General features: G+C 48.7%; 1 protein-coding gene across 4 annotated transcripts; it reads right to left on the bottom strand.

Moving 5' to 3' along the window:
- Positions 1 to 7,547: 7,547 nt before the first annotated feature.
- Positions 7,548 to 21,626, bottom strand: DDN (dendrin). Of its 4 annotated transcripts, none has more exons than XM_053371255.1 (3): positions 21,331 to 21,625; positions 13,510 to 13,593; positions 7,548 to 10,377 (listed from the first exon to the last, which is right to left on the bottom strand). In XM_053371255.1, exons 1-3 carry the CDS (start codon positions 21,345 to 21,347, stop codon positions 8,589 to 8,591), a joined length of 1,890 nt encoding a protein of 629 aa, XP_053227230.1. In that variant the 5' UTR covers positions 21,348 to 21,625; the 3' UTR covers positions 7,548 to 8,588. The 4 variants fall into 4 exon arrangements, with proteins under 4 accessions (XP_053227230.1, XP_053227235.1, XP_053227244.1 ...); XM_053371260.1 differs by lacking the exon at positions 21,331 to 21,625 and adding an exon at positions 17,722 to 17,858; XM_053371269.1 differs by lacking the exon at positions 13,510 to 13,593 and having other exon boundaries at positions 21,331 to 21,626.
- Between the last annotated feature and the right edge of the window lie 4,181 nt (positions 21,627 to 25,807).

Raw genomic sequence — 25,807 nt, 5'->3', positions numbered from 1 at the left:
AAAAGCACACACAAAAAGCATATTAGGACTAAAATGCTGATGAATTTTTGTAAGGACTTTTTTCTTCCAACAACAAACGGCAAACTAATACAGCAATGTGGTGAAGATAGGACAAATGAGAAACTCAAGAGAAGCCAAAATTGACAGATTAATCCACCCCTACCCAGCACGCCGCCGTTTGGGCATGACTAAAAGTGGGTCAGGATGGGGCAGAGAGCCAAACGATCCTGGGTTTTCTTTTGAATGTTTGGAGAGGGAGAAGAATGTCTGCCAAGGCATTCCTCAGCTCTCTTCTCTCCTCTCCGGTGGCCAAAGGGTGCCCAGGGTTTATGACGAAGGAGCCTGGGCTTCTGGCTTTCCGTGAACTCTCCAGACCTCGTGTCACTGGGATAATGACAGGGTCGCTGGGAGGGGGAGGCTGAGCTGGTTTTAAATAATGTGCAAATTGGCCATGCTCTCCGTGCGGTTTGTTGTCTTTCCATGGGGGGATCCTTCCTGCTGGGACCCCCAGACAAGCAAGATGATTCAGCCGTGGGGGCTGTCCCAGATGGGAAGTTGCTCACGTCCCCTCGCTGGATGAGTCAGCCAGCAGAGTCCCATAACCACCACTGCCACCCCCAGGCCTGGCCTTTAGACATTTTCACACCTGAAGCAAAAAAGATGCGGGGGGGGGGGAGGCACCCCTGCTCTAGACTGCAAGTACATTAATGACCTGGAGGACGGGAGGCAGGAGAATGGCTCCCTCTCCTGGAATGTGCTCCACAAAGCAATAATAAAGCCATTATAAGCAACGGCTTCACAGGGATCTCTGTGTGACTGGAGCATCCAGTGTTATTTTTCTAGAAAAAGAAGTGCTGGAACTCACCATAAACATCTCCCTTGTTTTCTTATAATGGCAATGGCACCCACCTGAGAGGTGCCAAACTGAATTCCAGTGAGTCCCAGATGGGAAAAAAGCCCTGGGTGCATCCATCAGAAGGATTAGAACAACAGCGGCCACATTTATTTTGCCCCACAGTCCAGTCAAGTAGGTTTCAGGAAAACTAGAAGAAAAAAACCCATGAAAGTCTATGAACAGGCCTGGGTCACATCACCCATTACCATGAGGGGGCCGAGATGGACTGCGCCACCAAGGTCCCATTTAACAGGACATTGGTCACATCCATACCATTAAAAGCTCTATTATACCGCTTTAACAGGCAGGGAAGTACCGTTTGTTAAGCCTGCTGGGAATTGTGAGGAGAGCCCTATTCCCATCACAGAGCTACAATTCCCAGAGTTCCCTGGGAAGAAAGACAGGTTGTTAACCCACCCTGGGAGTTGTAACTTTTACAAAATGGATGGCTATACAGCACAAAGTACTTTGAATTTGGGACAGGTCAGTGGCAGCACGCTGACTTAAGCAAGGTCCGCTATCTTTAGTTTGTTATAGATCATCTCCCAAAAGTTCTTAACTTTATCACAAGTCCACCACATGTGGTAAAAGTCTCCATCAGCCTCCTTGCATTTCCAACATTTTTTATCCCTCATCCTATACATTTTCGCCAACTTTACAGGTGTCAGATGCCACCTATAAATCATCTCCATCAAATTTTCTTTTAAAGCTGTACATGCAGTGAATTTCATATTTACATTCCATAATTCATACCAGGCATCCAATTCAATATTATGTCCAAAGTCTATTGCCCATTTTATCATTGCTTCTTTCACTTCTTCATCTTTGGTATACCATTCTAATAACAAATCATACATCTAGGTAATGTTTTACCTCTGCCTTCTATTAAGTCTATCTGAACTAAAGAAAATATTTAAATATACTTTCCCAAAAAACCCAGAAGCCTTCTTGCTGGGTTTGATGGGGAAAGAGATCAAGAAATAGGATCAAAGACTGTTCATGTACGCCGCAGCAGCAGCAAGAGCCATGTTGGCCCAAAATTGGAAACTACAAGAAATTCCAACCATTGCGGAGTGGCAGACGAAAATGATGAACTATGCGGAGTTAGCCAAGCTGACCGGCAAGATTCAGGACCAGGACAACCAGAGATTCATAGAAAGTTGGAGTAAATTTATGGGGTATTTAAAGCATAATTGTAAAACTTAAAAACCCTGACAGGATTGCTATAACTCCTACAATGTAATAAATAAGAGACTCAGTATTTAAAATAAGTGATTTAAAGAAATAAGGGATACCTAATGAAGGGACGCGGGTGGCGCTGTGGGTTAAACCACAGAGCCTAGCACTTGCCGATCAGAAGATCGGCCATTCGATTCCACGCAACACAGTGAGCTCCCGTTGCTCGGTCCCTGCTCCTGCCAACCCAGCAGTTCAAAAGCACATCAAAGTGCAAGTAGATAAATAGGTACCGCTCCGGTGGGAAGGTAAATGGCGTTTCCGTGCGCTGCTCTGGTTCGCCAGAAGCGGCTTAGTCATGCTGGCCACATGACCCGGAAGCTGTACGCCGGCTCCCTCGGCCAATAAAGCGAGATGAGCGTCGCAACCCCAGAGTTGGTCACGACTGGACGTAATAGTCAGGGGTCCCTTTACCTTTACCTTTAATGAAGGGAAGGAGGGAAGTCATAAGCTCAGCAAAGCTAAAATTATAGATGTGATTTGATGTATTGTATGAAACTGTGTTGAGAAAATAATAAAAATTTATTGACAAAAAGAAAAAAGCAAGGTCCGCTATCGTTGTGAAATAGTATCTACTTTTCAAGACGAACAGCTTTTCATTCACTTGTGGCTGTGGTCAGATCTCAGCCAAATGCGATGAACTTTGTTCTCTTAAGATCTCTTGCAGTTTTCTCAAAAGGTACCATTTATTTATTGCTTCCTAGGAAGGATCCCATGGCATGGCTGTAAGAGGCAGTCAGTCCCTTGCTACCAAGGATGGAGAGGGTCTGTTGGCTTCTTCTAGACCGGGGGCTCTCCTGTACTTGTTGAGCCTGTGTGGGGAAAGCTCTGGCCCTCCAGATACTGCTGGTCTTCGGCTCCCGTCAGTCCCAGTTAATAGAGACAATTGTCAGGGGTGATAGGAATTGTAGTCTAAAAACAGTTGGAGACCCAAGTTCGAGAAACACTGGTGGCCCAGCGTTATCCAAACAGAATAAGAATCCTAGGGCTAAAATAGCTGAGGGGCAGGAGATCCATTATCAGCCGCCCAGAGTGGCTGGGGAAACTCAGCCAGATGGGCAGGGTATAAATTATCATCATCATCTTCATCATCATCATCATCAGATTTCATCACAGATACCGTTTTCCATTTAAAAGCAGGGGCCTCCAAATTATATCAGAGGAGTGATTAATTCTCCCCCTGGTCCATTTCCCTGATCTAAATTGGACACACACAGCTGCTATTGACCCCTCAGTGGAAATGTGATGCTAACATGCAACTACCACCATTTGCTTTTAGGTAAAAATGGTATTATTTTGCTTTGGGCCTTCATCTTTGCCCAGCCTGGTCTGCTGAAATGAAAGAATGTGGTATTTCTCTATTGAAGGAAAAACATCCTGATTTCTATTTTTATACACTTTCTCTGTTTAAAGTGTTTATGGATATACCTGTAATGACATTCCTGTCTCTTGCAGTTTCTACCTGTTCCCTCAGCCCTTCTGACTTTAACAGCTGCTTGATAGACTGATGTTAGCAGTAGGTAATGCAGATCAAGCTGCATGGGAGCAGGTCCAGGTGCACTTTCTGGTCAGTTGGCAGCTCTACTGGTCCTTTATTACAGATTGCTACGTTTGTGTTCTTTTATTTCTTCAGATTCACTGTAGATTTGGGATTCTCTCCTTGAATCCATGTGAAATAATTACATTCTAGTTATTTACATTAACCAGTAACATGATTCATCCACCCATCCGCCCATTCCTAATCCTCTGAACCTAAAGGGGAAGATTGCTAAAAGGCTGGTTTAGGGATTCTATATCTTCCCAGTTGAAGATCAGGATCTAACAGCTCAGGTGGAAGGTTCCAGTGGAAACTGAGAACCACAGGTCCCAGGCATTGGAAAGAGTCTGATATGTTTGAACAGAGACGTTGGAGTTTGAGAAAAAGAACCTGGAACAGTGTTTTGTGGTGGTGTGGATCTAGAATTGCCCTGCAGGTGAAACAAATAAAATGTAATAGTGGACACAGAGCGCCATCCAGTGGTAAAATGACAAACAAAACGAATACTGTACACCCCTCTTCTCTGAGTTCTGGTTGCGCATAAGGAAAAAAATACTTTCCAGATTGTTTTATGAAGAGAGATATCTGAAATATAATAATCAATATAAGGCTGTAAAAAGCATCACTGTAGGCCAGTTGCAGCAAATGTTCATTGTGGGAAGAGCCAGTGTCAGGATACCACCGTCACATTAGAAGTCATGAATGGATGGAACCCTTTCAGTAACTAACTCTGTACCAATTATCCTTTTTCTGAGCAGTTGGAACTTTTCCACTGAGGGGAATACAAATCATGTCTTCTGAATGTGCTCCTGTGCATGCAACACTCAAACCACCGCTGAAAGTTTGGGGGGTTTGTGTGTGGAGTGGGGGACACAATCTTTGCTTTCAGCAGCAAACACAGGTCTGGAAACTTCACAGCAAAGGGGGCTGGGACAGGACTGCTGTGGGGGGGAACGTGAAGATGGCTGCATGGCTAGCCCTTTTACATGGTCAGGTAGGGTCATGCCCATCTACCTGGTCACACACAAGTGGAGGAGCCTCCATGTCTGGAGCCACATTCCCCTCTGTCTCCATTCTAGGCAACAGGAAAATGTTGTACTTGACTGCTCTAGCAATACATCCCGCAGCTGCAGGCAGCGGTTCAGCCAGAGCTGGGCCTGGGGTCTGAGACAGCACATCAAAATGCTGACCCTTTTATTTCTCTTCATTTCCCTGAAGAAGGATCAGCATTGCCTGAAATGTGTTGGACTGATACCACTCATTTTCTGTCTACCCCATTGCTTTTGTTCTTCTTCTAGTTTGTTCTTTGGATTTGCATTTTTGCTGCATTATGTGCATGGTGACAGATCCTCATTTTATGTATATATATATTTATCTGCAATAAAGCAGTGTTTATTCCCAAATCAATGTGCATAGCATCAAGGCAGCAGAAGCAAACCACGTTTTATTCACATAGTCATGATGGTGCTATGATTTCACAGAGTTTAAAATAAGAAGCTGCATGCATTCAGAATGTTCTACTTATGAGGGTTGGCAAACTGGCCCCCCTCTAATATATACGGAATGTAGAAGGAGTTGTAAAGCATGGAATGTCAGAGTGGATGGGGAAAGAAAAAAACATGTTGTGTGCATCAACACTGAATAACCCATGTGGTACCAACTCCTGAGGACATCTGTAGTAAACACACACACACTGTAATACCATTGACTCAAGGGTCTAAAATGACCTAGGTACCCCACTGTGTGCAGAAGCACAAAACTCCCCAATGCCATCTGCATCACCACCACAGCTGGGTCTCACCTCTCATCCCATGTGCAGCCTCTCTTCAGCACACAAGCGTTCTTGAAGGAAGCATGCCTATATTACCCGAGAGCTGCATATGCAGGGTGTGTGGGTGGGCGTTTGCATTCTTTAACACTGTGTACTGCAGTTTGGGGAAGAATGTCAGGTGGACTTGCAGGCTTATGTTTATGAGCTAAAGGAGGAGGCAGGGGTATTCTAAAAGGAAAAAGAAAACTTAATGCCTTTTAAAAAACCAAAATAAATCCAGGAGGGTGATTGTGGAAGAGGAGATGCACAGAATTATGTTCTGGCACAATTACTGTCTGTCTAAACTGTCATTTTTAACTTATTTGAAGAAGAAGAAGTAGAGTTTGGATTTGATATCCCGCTTTATCACTACCCTAAGGAGTCTCAAAGCGGCTAACAATCTCCTTTCCCTTCCTCTCCTACGACAAACACTCTGTGAGGTGAGTGGGGCTGAGAGACTTCAGAGAAGTGTGACTGGCCCAAGGTCACCCAGCAGCTGCAGGTGGAGGAGCAGAGACGCGAACCCGGTTCACCAGATTACGAGTCTACCCCTCTTAACCACTACACCACACTGGCCCGTCTGGCCCGTTACACACAACCCAGCCCTTTTGTTACTTAAGATTGTAGGAATCTGTGTCTGGATAGACTCCTGTCGCTTCCTCTGAGCCTTTCACCTGCTCAATACTTTCCCCCTGCAACCACAATCCTACCACCATCACCAGTCTTCCTCACTGACATGTCAAATTGGAGTCTGTGGGTTGGGGCGAGAAGAAGTGGCTGTGAAAAGGTTAAAGATTCATGCCCCTGCTCACTGCTTCTGCCCTTCAAATTTCACCTACCAGTCAATGGTGAAACGGCAGCTGGGGATTTGCAAACTTGTTTGCTTGCCACCAGCACTGTAGCAGACCCTGCTCACAATTGGCTGATTCCCCGTGTCTTAAAACACAAGAACTGTTATGCAGGTCTATCACCACAGGTGTGTTCTGCCCAAGGATGGAGACTTGGGAACAGTCCGTTCTTGTCTTTTCAGACACGGAGAAACCAGCCACTTACATGCTTCTTGTTCCCAGCAGGCTTTGGTGAACCTGATACCTGGATAGCACTTAAACAGCTTCATTTGAATGTTTACGTTCTCCTCTACCCATACAAAGACTGTGAGCAGATGAAGACTCCGTAGCTTCATTATCAGCCAGAAACAAATTTCTTCTAACCCACCACCCCATTGCTGTGTTCACTATCTAGCCTGATGGTAGAACTTGAACTTTGCACACTATTTTGCAATAGGTAGGCCTAATAATGGAATTGCCCTAATAAGGATGTGTGTTTTCCTTATGGTTCGGAGCAGCTCCCTTTACTTTTACAATGCCTTTTGAAACAGATGGCTAATGTGTGTCCCTCCAGGTGTTGCTAGACTACAACTCCCATCATTCCTATTGGCCATAGCTGGGACCAGTGGGTGACGCAGTCCAGCAACATCTGGAGGGACACAGGCTAGCCCTTCAGGCCCCCGTTTTAAAGCTGACATATCAGAAACACAAATCCCTTTCAAGGGGCCAATTTCCCTCTCCTCCCCCTCGTGTTTTTTCTTAGTATCTGCCCTGAACTCTGCAACTCAAATGCTTGCTCATTCTTTTGAGACATTTGAGTTAGTCCTAACAAAGTATGTTACAGGTAGGTAGCCGTGTTGGTCTGCCGTAGTTGAAACAAAATAAAAAAAATCTTCCAGTAGCACCTTAAAGACCAACTAAGTTTGTTATTGGTATGAGCTTTCCTGTGCACGCACACTTCTTCAGTTACCTTTAAGGTGCTACTGGAAGGAATTTTTTAATTTTGTTTCTAATAAAGTATTGTTCATCTTCAACTATGGGGCTGTTGTTGTTGGTTTAATTAAATGGACCATTTCAAAAAGAAACTGATGTTCTTAGGGTGCAGTTCTACACCTGCTTTCCTGGGATGAATTCCCATGGAACTCGGTGCATCTTACTTCCAAGTAGACATGCACAGGAGGGCACAGTTGTTTAAGCACCGTCTCAGCAGCTCACTGAACAATGTTCATGTTAATGTGAATACATTCTTCTATTAATTCTCTCCTGAAATGTTGATGTATGGATCTTAACTTGTATTTCTTTGGGGTGTTCGGAGGAAATGATGTATCTCTTGGCTTAATCAAACTGAGAACGCATCATCCAGCTTCTGTGTTTGAAAGACACGTTTATTATTATTATTATTATTAGTTCCTGAATACCTGGCACACATGGACCGCAATAATCATATGGACATAGAAAAGCAGGGGGAAAACATCTTGGTAGCTTTGTTGGAAATATCCCTGCTATGTAAGGACAGCCTTGCCTGATCAAACCAAAGGGACCTGCTCTCCCCGCTCTTGTCTGTCTCCAGCTAAGGCAGGGAACCTTTATTAGCTCAAGGGCCACATTCCCTTCTATCCAGGGGCCGCATGGAGGCGGGGTCAGAAGCAAAAGTAGGTGGAGCAACAAATGTTTACCTTTGTGCAGGTGCCTAGTTTCTATGTGCACTCGGGCAGCCCTCTCTACCCTCTGTCCAGGCAAGCAAGAAGCATTGCTAGTATTCAGCAACACACTCCAGGCTGGCAAAAGCACCCAAGAAGAGTGCGCAGAGGAGCCGGTGGGATGTGTGGCCAGGAGAGAGTCCCGAGAGTCAGGCAGAAAGGCCTGGAAGGCCACAATTGGCCCTGACCCTGAGACCTAAGCTTCCCCATCCCTGAACTAAGGCCGGGCAAGGAGGTTCCTGGGAGATTCAGCATTATAGGGTGTTACAGCGATGGCTATCCTCTAGGTTCTCCCTAGCATCTAGTAATCAGATATACTGCCTCTGAACATGTAGGCTCCATTCTTACACCAAACACACACTTGAGTACAGAACCTGATATGGGAAGTGTTACAACTACGTTTATATCCTTCCACATCCACACTCCGGGGCCCTGAACACACGTGTGTCCCTGAGCCTGTGGCAAGGAGAAGGAGCTGGGCAGAGGCATAGGGATACCAGGCACTTGGGAGACGGGGTGGGTTGGGGGTGCTGGCGGGTATGGGGCTCTGACGCGGGTGTCACAGTCTCTCTTCTCCGCCATTTCATGGCTGTGGTCCTGCTTCGGCCTGGCTCAAGCCCCTTCCCCCCGCAGCTGGCAGCTCCCAGCCGGACTCGGGCCCCTTCCGCAGGCCAAGGGGGGCGCTCCCGGGCACCACGGTGGCATTGGAACTGCTGCTGTCGAGGCTGCTGCTGCTGCTGCTGTAGCAGAGGGCCCCTTCGCCCAGCCGCCGCTTCCAGGCTGCTCGCCCGGAGGCCGGCTGCCACTCCTGCTCCTGCTCCAGCTCCTCGTCCGTGTCCGAATCCGGCGCCGTGTGCCGGCGGATCCTCGACATGGCTTCCTTCAGATCCCGGACGTAGGATCTGCTTGGCGAGGGCAGCGCGGGCTTTGCCTCGGCTTCTTTTCCGCCTCGGGGCAGGCAGCCGCCTTCCTGGCCAGGAGCGGCTGCCTCTCTCTGGCTGGGGCACGCCAGCCCGGCTAGCTCCGTAGGCCCAGCCTGGGACCCGTCGGGGGCTGCTAAGGGCTTCGCGGGGCTGGCCGGGGCCGAAGGAGGCCCCGGAGGCTGCCCCACTGCACGCGCATCCCCGAAGGGAGCCGCGTCGCTCGCGCAGCTCCCCGCCGCCCCGCGCGCAGGGCTCCCTGGCCCCGGGGCCTCTCCTCCTCCTCCTCCCGCCCCGGCGAAGCCCAGCTCGCTGACGGAGAGACCCAGGATGCGAGCAGCTCGCTCCTCCATCGACGCCGGGGCCGGGGAGCCGGGGGGCGGGGCGGCGCCGGTCTCTTCGCGGCCCAGGTAGCGGACCCGCTCCGTCCGAGGGGGCGGGATGTAGTGGGCTTGGATCACCACGCACGTGGCGTCAATAACAAACAGACCTCCGCGCCTTCGGGGCGTCGATCTGTGAGCGTGGCTCCCTCCCGGCTCCTTCCACTTGGGGAAGCTGCCCCTACGCCGCTCGCCCGCTGCTCTGCTCTCACCTTCGACGGCGGCGGCTTCAGGCCAGCCAGCTGCGTGGCTGAAGCCCCAGCCGGCAGGGAGCGTGTGCTGGAGGGGACGGCCAGCGTGGGGTCGGCCAGGCTCGCCCCTCTTCGTTGCCCTGGGCAGGGTGTGGCCCCGGTGCTGGGGGCTCGCGTCCCAGCAGGCCCCCAAAGGGTAGCGGGACCCTGCTGGCTCCGGCTGCGCCCCGAAGCCTCCTCCCCACGTCGTGGCTCCGGAGAGGTAGCTCCAGCTGCCAGGCAGCTTCGACGGGCTTCGCCCTGCCTTCCACCCCGCCGGCCCGGACTCGCAGGCTCTCCTGGTTCCCCCGCGGCCTTTCTTGGGGGCTTCCGCCTGGCTGGGCTTCGCCGTCGAGGCTTCCTTGCTGGCGCGCTGCTTGGGCTGCACGGTGCGGTGGGGCGCCTCGTAGGATGGCGGAGCAATATAGGGCGGCGGGCGAGGCCAGTTCTCCTTCCGAGGGCCCGGCCCGGCCCGGAGACGCAGCAGCATGTGGGCCTCGTAGCTTGGAGGGGCCCGGGCAGGGAGCTCGCCCTTGCTCTTGGGGGCTCCTCGGCTCCATCTGCAGCCGTCGGCGGCGCCCTTTGCCGCCTGGCTGCTCACGTCTCTCCTGCACATCGGGGGCAGCCCGTCGTAAGGCGGGTTGGGCTGCCTTGGCGCCTTGGGGGGAGATGCCGCCTTGCTCGGATCCTTCCCCGAGAACCAGCGGCCCTCCGGCCTCCGCGGGCCCCAGCGAGGCGGGAAGACTTGAGCATCGTGCCAGTTGGTTGAATCCTGCAGGACGCGGGCGCCCAGGCCACGGCGAGCGGGAGAAAAATCAGAGACGAGTTGCTTCTCCAAGAGCCTGCAAGGACAGAGACAGAGAGGTCGGAAGTGAGTCCACCAGGAAGGACGCAGAAGGAAAACACCATTGCTTGACACAGTCAGCTTCAGCCCCCCTTTGAAAGGCCTGCCGAATGCTTTATTGCTGCTTTATAGGAAAACCCATCGACTTCACTATTGCCTGCAATGACCAGCAGTGGCTCTCCAGAGTTTCTGGCACTGCTCTACCACTGAGCTATGACCCACTGGTGCATTTAATTTTAGCTCGGACTCTGAGGATGCAGGAAGCGGCCTTCTACCGAGTCAGACCATTGGGTCCATCTTGCGTATTGCCATCTACTGAGAGTCAGTGGCTCCATCTGGCACTGGCAGGAATTGAACCTGCCTGCAGAGCATGAGCGCCACCACTGAACAAGTTCTCTCTCCTGGCCCTTCCCCTCTCACACGGACCTCTTTGCAACACCTCGTTCCAGTCAAAACTTTATTTTGGTTCCTTCAGCATTTCTTGTGCATTGCAGATCCTTCCTGGCAGCCATGAAACCTTAATAGCTAAATGATCCAGGCATTCTTGAAGACATCCAAAGTCATTGACACTCCACCTTAGAATCATAGAATAATAGAGTTGGAAGAGACCACAAGGGCCATCGAGTCCAACCCCCTGCCAAGCAGGAAACACCATCAGAGCACTCCTGACATATGGTTGTCAAGCCTCTGCTTAAAGACCTCCAAAGAAGGAGACTCCACCACACTCCTTGGCAGCAAATTCCACTGTCGAACAGCTCTTACTGTCAGGAAGTTCTTCCTAATGTTTAGGTGGAATCTTCTTTCTTGTAGTTTGGAACCATTGCTCTGTGTGCGCTTCTCTGGAGCAGCAGAAAACAACCTTTCTCCCTCCTCTATGTGACATCCTTTTATATATTTGAACATGGCTATCATATCACCCCTTAACCTCCTCTTCTCCCGGCTAAACATGCCCAGCTCCCTTAGCCGTTCCTCATAAGGCATCGTTTCCAGGCCTTTGACCATTTTGGTTGCCCTCCTCTGGACACGTTCCAGTTTGTCAGTGTCCTTCTTGAACTGTGGTGCCTTGCCTTTGTTCAAAGTGCACTGGAATTATCTGAACAGCACTCAAGTGACATGAAGTGGGTTGAATTTGCTTCTCTAGTAGCTAACCAGTATTGCTGTTGCTGTCATTTCAGGTAAGCTCCTGTTAAAGGCTGGAGCATAAAATGGTAGGTAATATCATTTAGGCTTTTCTAACATTTCCATTCTGACTGACTAGCAGTATTGGGAATTTAAGGTCTGAGAACAGGGCAAGAACCATCCTAGATGCAATGAAGAAAAAACGAGCTCCTGACTCCCATTTTTTCTGCAGGAGAGAACTGGTGAATGTGGAAGGAGTTAAGCAACCCATTATTCCTCCCTTGCAAGTTTATCACACTTGCAAGTTTATGGCTTATTGCCGTAACAATTGTGGGGCTGGCACCACACACGTGCTGAGGTAGCATTTGGCATGGTCTATAGAGAGGAGTTTTGTACTTCAGATCAGGAGCATAAGTGCCCACAAATGTGTTCTCTGGTGTCACATTTTACAACATTGATCACTATGAGCACATATTTGCTGCACCAAGGGTGAATTGACCCTCCTAAGCGATGCTTTGGTGACACCCTACTGAGACAGCAACATAATGAGAATGAATAATAATTATAATTTTATTGTTTATATGAAAGGTAAAAGGTTTGTATGACACTCATCTGACTGGGTGGCTTCCAACAAAATATTTAAAACACAATAAAACATGAAGCATTTATATAGCAGTTTTTAGTCTTCAAAGCACTTCATATACATTATCTCTGCACTTCGTACAACACTCATGTGGAGCAGGTTAGTATTATTCACTGGTTGAAGGGGTTGGGGCTGAGGATATAATGTCTTGCACTATTGGATGAGCGTAATTTGTACCAGTGGCCTCTAGGCAGGTGTGAAACTAGGATTTATTTCACCTGGGTTAAAGACCCAGTTTGGCACCCATCCCATGCACATTTGCGTAGACACACATACAGGCTGGGGGGCTTTGGGGGCTTCACCTGGGGGTGGGGAATACCCTGGCCAGTCCCACGCCCCTGCCCACCTGTAGCTATGATGCTGCCTCCAGGCTCACACTTTGAGGCACGCAGACATTCCTCAGCACTAGAAGGTATCCTGGCCAGCAATATCCTCTTCCTAACCCAGCCTTTGGTTCTCATTAATAATTACCCCTTCCTTGGTCATACAAACTGGTTTATAATTCTTATATTGCCAAGTTGAACCTCAGCATGTAGGTTCAGCTGACAGATAATAACTTGCCCAAGGTGCCTAGCCAATCAGTGAAATGAACTTTGCATACCCCTTGAACCCATTTCCCAGGACTCCACCTCAGGTGATAATAAGAGTGTATCTGGGCATGTGCAGAGAGGGTGCCTGTCTTCATTGTTTAAGTCTGTGGCCCCACTCCCACCCTCTCAAGCTTTTAAGGGAGCAGGGAATCCAGCCTGACACACAGAACTTCCTAGCATCTTTTAGCCTATTCTCCCCACCTCACAATTTTAGAAATTAAATCCTGGTCCAAGGCAGGAGCATTTCTGCTACAGAGCAGCAAAAGCTATCGAGCCTTTAGTTCAAACCCCAGCTCAGCTATCAGCCTTAGCCTTCCAGTCTATGCTATGGGTATAATACTACACTAATTTACCTTCAGTGAATATAGTACGAGTAAGAAATGCTAAGCCTTTTAAGCAGTTAGAAAAAACACTATATAGGGTCCAAATAAATGTTGGTAAACTCCTAGGCCTGCTACCAACTATGTTTTATTCAGAGTACACCCACGAAAATGTTTTGACCCAAGTTAGCAAAGTCCATTCATTTCAGTGGGTCTGCTCTGAGTAACACTGGATGCAACCCCTAGCATGTTCATTGTTTTGGATCATGCTGTCGTCCATTATTTACAACACAAACAAATTATGCCCCGTCCCCATGCTAACCACTAGATTCAGCACTTAACCCCAACCCCTAAGCCCCCTCTGCTGGCTCATTGGAGCTAAGACAGGAGCTTTCTCCACAACTACCCCCTATTTTTGAACCCCTTAAAAAAACAAAAACAAAGAGTCCTGGACTCACGTGTACTGCCCAGCCACACTGTGGTACATCCAGGGGGCACTGCAGCCTTGTCCTGTCCACAGCTCGGCTTCCATGGCATCCCGGCTGGAACAAGAAACTGTGTTAAATTCAACAAGAAGCAGGTTTGTTCTCTCGCAGACATGGAGCCGCCTGGCATCTCCGGGACTCAGACCCGGGCATTCAAACATTGTCCTGCTTGCTGGGACATCTAGCAGCCGCCGGAGTCCACAGCAGCACCAGCAAAGGGAGGCTGGGAGTGCAGTACACCCCCACAGCACATGGCAGGCAAGTTCCCTGGCAGAGGCAGAGAAGAAGGGCAGCTGCCGGCAGCACAGGGCGAGGGTCACTCAGGAAGTAGGGTTCTCAGGGACAGGTGGTCGCAGGTGAAGCCAGCGGAAAGACAGAGGTATGTGGACGTACACAAATGTGCATATTGCAAAGGCATATCAGGCAAGCAGCTATGTACCAAGGCTCTTTCGCATTGCTACACACTGTTTCTGTGCATGAGGGAAAAAGCACACACACACACAAGGACCTCTGCAACTAACAAGCTGCTGCGAGAATAGTTACACAGCAACAGAAACGCAAGACACGACGGCACACAAGGACACCCAGATTGCACACAGACAAACGCTGTGCTGTCTCTCACAATGTTCCCCACACAGGATGTGCATGGTATCCGTGCATCGCCTCACGCCCAAGCCACATCTCTCTGCCCTGCCCTCCTTCCTACTGTTCACGTGAAAATGAGTTAAAGAAAACGCCAAGTGTTGAGCTCTTAAATGCTTCCTGCTCCCATTCGGTTACCTCTTAAGCCGAAGGCTAGCAATACGTTTTCTTGTCTGAATTTTTTTTTTTGCTTTGCTGTTTTATTCATGATTTGATAGTGCCATTTGCTTTACTGATCTAAATTGTTCAGCTGTATCTTTTATTGTTGCTTTTTATTTTAATTTGCATTGTAAACCTTATGAAGGAGGGTGTAAGATGAGGTAAAGGTAAAGGACCCCTAGATGGCTAAGTCCAATCAAAGGCAACTATGGGGTGTGGCGCTCATCTCACTTTTCAGGCTGAAGGAGTGAGAGTTTGTCCACAGACAGCTTCCTGGGTCATGTGGCCAGCGTGACTAAACCGCTTCTGGTGCACGGAACACTGTGATGAAGGCCAGAGCACACAGAAACGCTGTTTACCTTCCCGCCACAGCGGTACCTATTTATCTACTCATGCTGGTATGCTTTTGAACTGCTAGGTCGGCAGGGACTGGGACAGAGCAACAGGAGCTCACTCCATCGCGCAGATTCAAACCGCTGAGCTTCGATTGGCAAACCCAAGAGGCTCAGTAGTTTAGACTACAGCGCTTCCCCCATCCCTTATAAAGGAGGGTGCATAAGTTCCTTAAATAAAGAACTGAAATTGTGTTAGAATCATGTGGGACGCAGCTTTCATCCATTGCAAGCTTTCTTGCCGCAGCTTAACTGCATTTCATCCGCACTCCCCTGTGACTGCCTGGCCAAAGGCCATGGTAATGGCCAGGGATGTGAAAGGGTGTCATTTGCCACACTCTGCTTTCTGACAGGAATTGACTGCCTTGTCTGTGTCACTAGACTCTCTTCCCTTTGACATTCTATAGAACACCCACTTGAAATAACCTCACATCACTAACCTTGTGCATGTCATTTGGAAAGGCTGCCGCTCGCTGACAGGGAATATCCGTTTTGTGTGCAGGGGCTTTCCAAGCAGGGCTGGGCAAGAGTCCTGGATGAAACCCTAGAGCATCACTGTCAGTCTGTATAGACAGTACTTAGGTAGGAGGACCAGTGGCTTTGACTCTGTAGGAGGTAGCTGCTCAGGTCAGTGGTAGGGCCGGCCCAATTGTTAGGCAGGATGAAGCAGCTCACCTCTGACAGGGCTGACCTGACCACAAAACAGTGTAAAGCAGCTTGCTCAGGCACATAATTCGGAGAGTCATAACTGGGCAGCAAGTTGCTGGCTCTTTTAAGTTTTCCTTGTTATTTTGCATCTTTACTGCCAGGGAGGGAGGTGCTTGTAAGATTTGTCTGCCTCAGGTGCCAAAATAACTTGGTCACCTAGACTTGGGAGGGTGGCACCATTTGCTGCTCCACCTGCAGCAGCGAAATGTCTTGGGCCCGCCCTGACACCAGAGGTGAAATCTTGGGGTTACCATTAAAAGGCAGCAGATGGTGAATGATTTAACTATTGAGTCTCACCATTTGGATCTTCTGCCTTGAGGTACCAAAACATTTTGGGCTGTCTCCGATTTGTGGGTCCCAAACTGCAAGCACTTTGCACTATCACAGATGCCTTGGGAATCAGGCCTCACAATGTCTAGGGAGGGGAAGGCTGTCCGATTCAACGCAGTCACCTGCAGAGTCTCATACGCCAAGAGGGGGCCAGCCACCAATCTCAGGTTGTTCCTAGTTCTGCTGTGCCGCCTCCTTGCTATTTCTTCCTGCCCCAGGTCCACCCCCACCCCACCCCCCATGAGGCAAGGGGAAGCGACTGCCTCAGGTGGCAGGATCCACTAGGGTAGCAGATCCCAAGAGTAGTCTTTCTTCCTACCTTGTTTCCTCACAAAAGGGGCGCCATTTTGGAATCTGCCTCAGGTGCCAATGAGTTGGGCTGGCCCTGATCTGCCCTGTCTTGGAGAGCAGTAACCTCTGCATATCTAAGCTATCCTTTCTCTGGGAAATGGTTGGGCTTCAAGGGAGAAGCAAATAAATGGGCAGTGGAAGCAGGGAAGATGAAGGAGACCCACTGGGGACCTTGTCCAAGAGTCCTCAAAACTTAGAACTGGCTTCCTGCACGATTAGTAATGGTGCAGCAGGGGAAGTGTTGGCAGATAGGAAGTATGCCAAGTCACACTGTTCATCTGCCTATCCCAATATTGTCTATGCTGATGGAGGCTTTCCAGCTTTTCGGATAGGAGTCTCTTCCAGTCCAACCTGGAGGTGGTCAGGATTGGAGCAAGGACCTTCCCCAAGCAGATGCGCTGCCACTGAGCTGTTCTCCATGTGTTTCATCTCCCATCACTGCAGCACACCAAGGAGGAAAGGTGCAGTGGCCCAAATCCTGTCCGTTAAGGAACTGCAAAAGCTGGTAGAATAGGAATGGGGAAACTGTGACCCACCAGATGATGTTGGACTCCAGTTCCGAGCAGCCCCAACCCACATGGCCAATGATCAGGCATGATGGGAGCTGGAGTCCAGCAGCATTGGAGGGGGAACAGGTTCCCCATTCCTGAGGGAGACTAGGGGGCGCAGCACACATCAGTGGCGGGACACATGACTTAGCACGCACTATGTTCCTCGCTGGCTCAGCCCCTGAGAAAGAGGACCCCCCTTCTGCTGTGGTAACTCCAGATGTGCTTGGGACTCCCATCAGCCCCAGCCAGCATGCCCAGTGGTCAGGTGTGGTGGCAGGGCAACTGCAGTCCATCAGCACTTAAGACAGCCGCCAGGCTCCCCATCCCAGCTGTAGAAGCTGGCAGCATCAGGTTTGGTGGTGGTGGTACCAACGGAGCTTCATAGGCTGGAGAGGGGCTGGGAGTTGACCCAGAACTACAAGGTGCCCTCCTGGGCTGCACCCGTAGCTCAGAGATGCTATTCACTTAAGTGGTGCTTGGTCCTCTCCCCACGCTGCAGAGGGAGGCACCTTTCTCTCTTCTTCACCCCCCCACCACCTTCAGTGCGTTATAGCTTACTCTCTGGAAAATGTGCTCACCCCTCACCCCAGCTAAATGCAGCCTCTCCTCCCCCCGCCAAATTTCCCAGTAAATGAGAGAGTTCAGTACAAACTCCCACGCCAGCTCCAAGTGAAACCTAGCAACTGAGCGCCAGCATGGCAACTGCATTGGCAACGGATGGCAAGAATGGGGGTGGTTAGCAGAGCTGCCAGTGACACAACCCCATTTATTATCGGGGGTGGGGGAACGGGGAGAGAGAGAGGAGACCTTGCATCTTTTTGCCCCCCTGCCCTGGAAGCAGCCATAATCTAGGTTCCGAAGGGCCAGGGACGGACTCAAGGGAAAAGGGATCGGGGTTATTGATAACCAATCTAATAGTAGGGACAGCTTGGAAGCTTTTTTTTTCAGTTCAGCGGCCACATTCCAATCTAAGCAGCCTTCCAGGTGCCACTGCCAGTGGAGGGGAGGAGCCAGAGGCTAAAGTGAGCAGAATAATAAATGTGAAGTTTTACCTTTTTACGGTAGGCTGCTTCCTTTCTACACATGCTCCCACACCTCTCTCTGTCCTCCATGCAGGCAAGACAGAAGCACCGTCGGAATCCAATGAGATATTCCCGCCAGGCAAAAACACTCAGGGGTGGGGGCAAAGCAAAGCAGGTTTGGGAGGGTGCATGATCTGGGGAGACTCTTGAGAGCCAGATAAAGAAACCTGGAGGGCCACATTGGGCCCATGGCTCCTCATCCCCGATCTATATCATTTCCCTGTGCAGAGCACTTAATAGATCTAATTGAATTCAGGCCCACAATAATGCTGCGAGATAAGTGACTATTATTCCCATCTGGCTGATGGGGAGCTGTCTCGACAAGGACAGCACATTCAATGCATATTTCCTGTCTCAAAGAATTATGGGCATTGTGGTTTGTTAAGGATTGCTGGGAACTGTAACTCTCTGAGGGGTAAACTACATTGCCCAGAAGTCTTTGAGGATGAAAATGTGCTTTGAATGTACTGTTATAGTATGTACACATTAATTTTCCTTTCTTTTCTTTTTAACTGGCCCTGCTCCTGGGCCTTAAGAGACGTCTTTTTGAAGTGATTATAGAGACTGCAATGTTTATTTTTAACGCTATTATTATTATGAGCCACTTGGAGCTCAACATTGTTGTTCGAGAAATGGACTACAAATATTAAATTCAAAAAATTCTCACACAATGAAATTTAGCCAGAAGCTTTCCCTGGCTTGGAGGGAGTTCACCTGTTATGTTTCTGTGGGTTGGGCTGTTGTTGAAGGCACAGGAATGAGGCCAGTGTGAAAAAGGAGTGTGTCAAAAGACAGGGATAGCTGAGCTGGTAGAGCACGAGACTCTTAATCTCAAGGTTGTGGGTTCAAGACCCATGTTTGGCAAAAGATTATTGCGTTGCAGAGCATTGGACTAGAACAGGGGTAGACAACCTAAGGCCCCGGGGGCTGGATGCGGCCCAATCGCCTTCTCAGTCTGGCCCGCGGATGGTCCAGGAATCAGCATGTTTTTACATGAGTAGAATGGTGCTTTTATTTAAAATGCATCTCTGGACTGAACTGTTAGAATCCAGTACTAAGAATTTGTCAAAAATGTATGATCTGCTGCTGAAATGGAATACACAAGATGAAATGGTAAAATCAAGTATGATTAAATGGGCTCAGGACATTGGTCATAACATCATGTTTGCTGATTGGGAAAAGTTGTGGACCACCGGGTTGAAGTTTACGGCGTGTAACGCCTTAAGAGAAAATATAATGAAAATGATTTATAGGTGGTACATAACCCCAGTCAAGCTTGCAAAGATCTATCACTTGCCTGATAATAAATGTTGGAAATGTAAAGAAAAGGAAGGTACATTCTTTCACCTCTGGTGGACGTGCCCGAAGATTAAGGCATTCTGGGAAATGATTTATAACGAACTGAAAAAGGTATTTAAATATACTTTCCCCAAGAAACCAGAGGCCTTTCTCTTGGGTATTGTCGGCCAGGGGGTGTTAAAGACAGATACAACTTTTTTTATGTATGCTACAACAGCAGCTAGAATACTTATTGCAAAGTACTGGAAGACACAGGATCTACCCACACTGGAAGAATGGCAGATGAAGGTGATGGACTATATGAACTTGGCAGAGATGACGAGCAGAATCCGAGACCAGGGAAGAGAAGCGGCGGAAGAAGAATGGAAAAAGTTCAAGGACTACTTGAAGAAATATTATAAAATTGGAGACAGTTAGAATGATGTTGGATTAAAATAAATGGTTACTATCAGTAATGGTTATGACAAAGAGAATAAGGGTGATTAGCATAAATTTATAATAAAATAAGGCAAGATTTCGCTGAATAACTGTAAGAATTTGGAATACAGAAACGGGAAGTAAGAGGAGGTCGAGGAAGTAAGGTTTAGAAATTGGGTTATGAAATGGTACTTGTTTTATGTTTTATTATTGTTGAATGTTTGTTCATGTATGTTTTGTTTCTGTTATATAAAAAATTGTTTAATAAAAATATTATAAAAAAAAAATAAAATGCATCTCTGGGTTATTTATGGGGCACAGGAATTCGTTCATATATATTTTTCAAAATATCGTCCGGCCCACCACACGGTCTGAGGGACAGTGGACTGGCCCACGGCTGAAAGAGGTTGCTGACCCCTGGACTAGAAGATCCTTGCGGTCCCTTCCAACTCTATGATTCTGTGATTCATGTGAGATGAACTTCCAGAATCAGATAACCAAACCTTGAGCCCCAAGGCCACACAGGAAAAGCTTAGCCTACCCGAGGTTTAAATATACTGTGTCTCAGGTGTTCATGTTGAACACAGCTCCATCTGATACCAAAAGAGACTTCAGTGTGCAAACGGAGGACGTATGTCGCCGGCTTACATCTCTGCCAAGTCTTTGTGCCCATGCAAGTGGACCCCTCAGTTCAAATACAGTGGTACCTCGGGTTACATACGCTTCAGGTTACATACGCTTCAGGTTACAGACTCCGCTAACCCAGAAATAGTGCTTCAGGTTAAGAACTTTGCTTCAGGATGAGAACAGAAATCGTGCTCCAGCGGTGCGGCAGCAGCAGGAGGCCCCATTAGCTAAAGTGGTGCTTCAGGTTAAGAACAGTTTCAGGTTAAGAACGGACCTCCAGAACGAATTAAGTACTTAACCCGAGGTACCACTGTATATGATAGGTGCCCATCTTATTCCCATATCTAGAGTGTGCTTCTGCACTAGGCTTGTATACATTGCAAAAGTTAACAGACGAAACTAGTTACCCTAGTTTTTGCATGGATGGGGGCGGGGGGGGGCAGAAGAGCATAACAGTTTGCTAATATGGAAACAAGGAAACCAAGTGAATGAGCTGCTACGGCTGGTTTCATGAGGTCCCTGCATCCAAGAATAGTTAAACTCCAAGCTATCTCATTTCCCTACTTTTTCACAACCGTATTTTCACACAAATGCATGTGCTTACATTGTCATATAATAGCCCCCCCCCAAAAAAAAACGCCTAATCTTCACACATGCGAGCTAGTTCTGAAACAGACACAAGGTTTTGACAGCCATTTGGTACAAATTTTGTATTCACCAACAACCAACAAGAGTTTACAGTGGGGAAAAGAGAGTCTAGATCTGGATTACTCTATCCTAGGGTTGTCATATTTCAAAAAGTAAACACCAGGGCACCCCAAAAATTGTTCACCTTTTTTCTTTTTTTTATACAAAAACACAAAAATAACCCCCTCAATATTTCGGATGACTTGCCTAAGATCCAGGACAAAGCACTGCCTTTCAGAAATTCCCCCCAGACGTCAATTCTGCCCTTAAAATCCTGGTAATGTCCAAAAAAAATCCAGGCGTATGGCAGCCCTACTCTATCTACCACCACCCCACCTCCCCCAAACCCAGGTCCAATGGTCTGTGCCAAGAGCAAACCAGGGGTGGAGGGGATAATTGCTAGAAATCCAAATCCAGGAAGCACAGACACCCTCCGCCCAGCGTCACGCTTTTCCACGCACGGACCGTATCCAGGAAGGTGAACTGGTGTGGCAACCAGTTTCTACAGTCAGATCACTCCTGCAGGATCAAAGCAATCATGTACTGTACCTATTGAACAGCAACATGAGTTTGCGTCTGTGAGGGTGAAGGAGAGCTTTCTCGTGCACAGTATCCTGATCTTTTACATTCTCTTCAGCCAGCCCTGAATCTGCTTCTAGATCCACTCCTTTCGTCCATGGTCACCGAATTCCCAGCTCCCTTGTGTTATCCGAGACAGAGCAATACCAGCAAGCCCAAGATTTCAGGACCCAACCTGCTCCATGTCATCCCAGTTCGGTGCTCTGTCGGCTTCAGGCGAAGCACGCTTAAAGCCAAAGGCGCTCCAACCAGTGGGTGCAGCCTTAGCCACCCTCTGCTTGTCCAACTCCCACCCTACGGGGAATGTGCTGTGTCAACAGTGGAGGGGGGAGTGAGTGGAGGGGGCGCCAGGACTCAAAAGTAGCTGGGTAAGCTCAGGATAGAATTGAAGGAATACCAACGCCAAGCTATGGTGCAGGGCTGCTCTCATGTCATTTGCTCTGTGGTAGCAAAAATGATTTTAGGTGAGTCCCTTTCACTCTGCGCTATTTATACCTGGCCCATCAAAGTAGGATTGTGGGTCAACAGCAGCCCACAACACTAACTCTGCAGAACCTTCTAAAGCCATGAGAAGCCAGGCCCACCCGATGGACTACTCAACTGCTTCTCACCCCATTTAGTGTACACAGTCCATTATTGGTCCCCACAGGTTGCTTAGGTGCAGCACCTCCTTGCCCAATGTGAAACAAGTGTAAATGGTGCCTTGCATAAGGATCTAGACTAGGCATGGCCATACTTGGCCCTCCAGATGTTTTGGGACTACAGTTCCCATCATCCCTGACCACTGGTCCTGTTAGCTAGAGATGATGGGAGTTGTAGTCCCAAAACATCTGGAAGGCCAAGTTTGGCCATGCCTGATCTAGACCAACTGCTCCTAGCTCTGCTGGGGTCTTCAGGCCTTAAGATCTTTCCATAGGCCATGAGTGGAGGGTTCCCTGGGCACACAAACTAGTTGGGGGGGGAGTGGGGGAAGAGAAGCCCCTCAGGGGAGGAAAAGAGATTCCTGTCTCCAGTGCTGAGTGTGTGCAGAGCTGAGAATCCAGGCTCCCTGTGACAACTGGCCTCACGACACATCCTCATTGCAGCCCATTCCCCACAGCCAGAAGGTAAACATCGTCACCCACTGTGTGACCCCCCAGTCCCTTCCAATACTTGGGGGAGCCATCTGGGAGCTTCAACCACATTCACCACAAGCTTCCTCACACTGTCCGATTCCACCTTTCCTCGCTGGCCCTTCCGCTTGGCCTGGGGAGCACCTGCCTTGCCCCCCACTGTTGTTCCCTTTGCTAGGCTGTGCCATCGCCACCCACAGCTCCGGCTGGTGCCTGGGAGGATTTCCGCCCTTTTAAAAGCCATGGGCAGAACAAACAGGGATTTGGTGTCTGGGCGGTGATGCTGGCTCAGCACATTCCTGGTCCTAAGGGCCCCGGGGGCAGTGGAGGAGGGAGGGAGGGAGGGAGGAGGAATGACTGGGGCCAGACAGGCAGCTATGCTGGGCAGGCTGGGGTGGGAACAAGAGGGGCCCCCTTTGCAAGAGAGGGTGGAGCCACTTCAGGTTGGAAGATCCTTGGACCCCACCAAGGCTTCCAACTGTTACTCCTCAAGAGTTGCAAGGGGGAGGTTGTCACTCCAGCCCCACAGAGGAAGCAAGTCCTATGCATGAGCAGCCTTACTTGGCTCTTGAATACTTCCCCTTCAATGCCATGCTTTCAAACACAAGGCATGTAAGAGAGGCGTGTGACACACCCTTGTATTGAAGCTTCGCAAGTGAGCTGAACACCAGTGATGTGGTGGGAAATTCTTCATGACAACCCCCCCCCCAAAAAAAAAACCACCATACAACAAAAGTGAACTTGGCCAGTGCAAACATTCTCGCTTCAATATATTAAGCCAGTTTCCCAAGGACTCTCTGTACAATTTGGAGTGAATTCGGAGGGAAAAGCTACCAAGCCTCTGGTGCTTTTCTTGGGAAAAGAGTGGAAGAAGCATAAATGGAAGGGACGGTCCATCTCTTTCTCTGTGAGACAAGGATTGAGAGCTACCTTTGAGAGAGGATTCTGCATTTCATTTTTCTGCTTTTATTTAGATTAGTTCATTTTTAATTCTATTATGAAATAACCTTAATAAAATTTTACGGGGGACAGGAATACTAAGTCATTTTCCTCCCGCCCTTCACCCCCAAACATGCAACCCGATGGACTCAAAAGCTTGCTCAGTGTTTTGTGACATTTTGGTGGGTTATAATCAAAAAACTTTTGCAAAACAAAAGCAGGCAATTTAACCCTTACTGCTTCCTTTTCGCTTAGCTGGTGGGTTTTTGAGAAAAAGGATTGCCAAATAACACCTCTGAAGATGACATCATTTAGTCCTTGCACCATGGCTGTGTGGGATGTAAACACAGGAGCAGTCAATGACAACATTCCTAGAGTGTACATGTTAGAACATGGGGAGGCATGTCTGTCTAGCAAGCAGGTAAACTTCCTGGGGACAGACTTCCTCCGCATGTGACCAGAGGTGGGTGTGGCCTCACCTGTGCAGGTAAATGACAAAACCACAGGGCAGGCAGTCACTCTCTCTCTCTGCCATCTCTCTCTGCCATCTTCCTTCCATGAGGAAACATCTAAGGATGCTCTCTTGGCTCCCAGCCAAGAGAGGAGATAAGGACTATCTTGCTACAAGATAGATTCTAAATGTATTTTACCTTTTTAAGCCTGTCTGCCTTCTGGGATCATATTGTGAACAGAACGTGAGTAAACTCTTTTATACTTTTATAAAGACTGTGTCGTGTCTTGTATTTTAAGAGGGAACAAAAGGGGAAATTACCAGAGTAATTATTATAGAGGTTCTAGCGAACCTGTGCACACGTTACCGTTGCGAACTTAAAGGGGAATGTCTATAAACTCTGCTGATATTTTGGGAACTTGTTAGCACAAGTTGGATAAGGATATAATTAGTCAATATATCTTCTCCTGCACCCCAGAACATTCCCACAGGCTGAACACCTGGGGGGGGGGCAGGTGGTTCTTCCTGTCTAGTGGAAGCCAAACTAGTGGCTTGCTTGCAGGAGATGGTGGGGAGACTCTCATACAAATATCAGGTCTGTGAGGAAGGAGGAGTCCCCAGCCCAGATCTGCCACAGGATGCTGCTGCTGACATTTTGCTCCCCCCAATTATACCATGTGTACTTGTCCAATTTGTTCTTTGTATTCATTGTTATATTGCTGTGTGGGTGCACCACTAAGGCAGGCTGCCACCCCGTGCAGTGCCTGGTTGCCTGGGAAACCGGCCGGAGGCTGATATGGACAAGCCCAATGGGGTGAACTGGATGTGCTACCGCCAGACAGAGGACATCTTCACCATGTTCCTGCCTCTTGGGGTTGACGGTTGGAGTGACAATACCAGGTATGTCACCGGCTGAAAACACTTCAAAGCCTGTTACAGACTCCCTCAGGTGAAGGGGGTCAGCAGAAACTGAGCCAAAACAGGGCGAGGGGGGCTTTATCTACAGTAGAAGCCAGAGGTTTGTAGACATACAAAGTCTCTCAGGAAGGAGATGGGAACCCTGTGTGCCCCCTCCAGATGGCGTTGGACTCCAACGCTCTTCCATCCCAGCAGCCAGCATGGTCAATGATGGGCATTGTAGACCTTCCTCATTGGACATAGCCTGCGGAACCTCTGCATCCTCTACTTCCCCTCCAGCCAGCAGCCCCAGGCTTGAAAAAGCCGAAACGTCTGGGGCTTCATCTCCCTGGGGGCTCCTGGGGGGGGGGAGCAGTGAAGCCCATGAGGGTCCTGGCCTCAGGTGAGTTGCTTGCCAGCAACTGAGCATACCCTCCATTTCTCCAATGAAAATAGGGACATCCTAAGGAAAAGTGGGACATTCTGGGATCAAATAAAAATCCGGGATGGCTTCTCTAAATCAGGGAAGTCCCTGGATATTAGGGATACTTGGAGGGTCTGGGTGAGGTGGGCCAGAATACCAGGCCTCTCCAGACCCAAAAATGGCTGTTATGCACCTCTTAAATGCACTTTTTAGAAGCAAGAGTTCTCAGGTCTCCAGCATAGAATTACGTTCTTTTATTGCCTTCTGATAAACTAATCCAGACATGATCCTGGCCACACGTGTGTGAGGACGAGGAGTGTGGGAAATACATCTGCCCTTCTTTCTGTTATTGTTGCTAAAAATAGAGATGGCTGTCTTGGATTGTGCTGGGATTTCTCATAAAACTCAATTTGCTTTAAAGATGCAGAATGTGTACAGCCTTAGTTTTCCCTGCTGTTCTCAGGGTGTGTGGTGTTCAATAAGCTTTGTTTATTGTGTGGTATGAAACATAAACAGACTACAGCTATGTACACACAATACCTTTAATGCCCATTTTAAGCACCTTCTTTCCCTCAAAGAATCCTGGGCATTGTAGTTTACCCCTCACAGAGTTACAATTCCCAG

This window comes from Podarcis raffonei, chromosome 2, assembly GCF_027172205.1.
Source record: "Podarcis raffonei isolate rPodRaf1 chromosome 2, rPodRaf1.pri, whole genome shotgun sequence".
NCBI lineage: Eukaryota > Metazoa > Chordata > Lepidosauria > Squamata > Lacertidae > Podarcis > Podarcis raffonei.
Note: the sequence above shows the minus strand (reverse complement) of the source record. Positions and strands in the feature narration are given on the sequence as shown.

Coding starts and splice junctions, on each gene's coding strand:
- DDN (XM_053371247.1), bottom strand. CDS start 13,697: ATGTTTGAATGCCCGGGTCTGAGTCCCGGAGATGCCAGGCGGCTCCAT. Junction 10,378..13,509: donor AGTGTGGCTGGGCAGTACAC/GTGAGTCCAGGA, acceptor CTGTCCTTGCAG/GCTCTTGGAGAAGCAACTCG.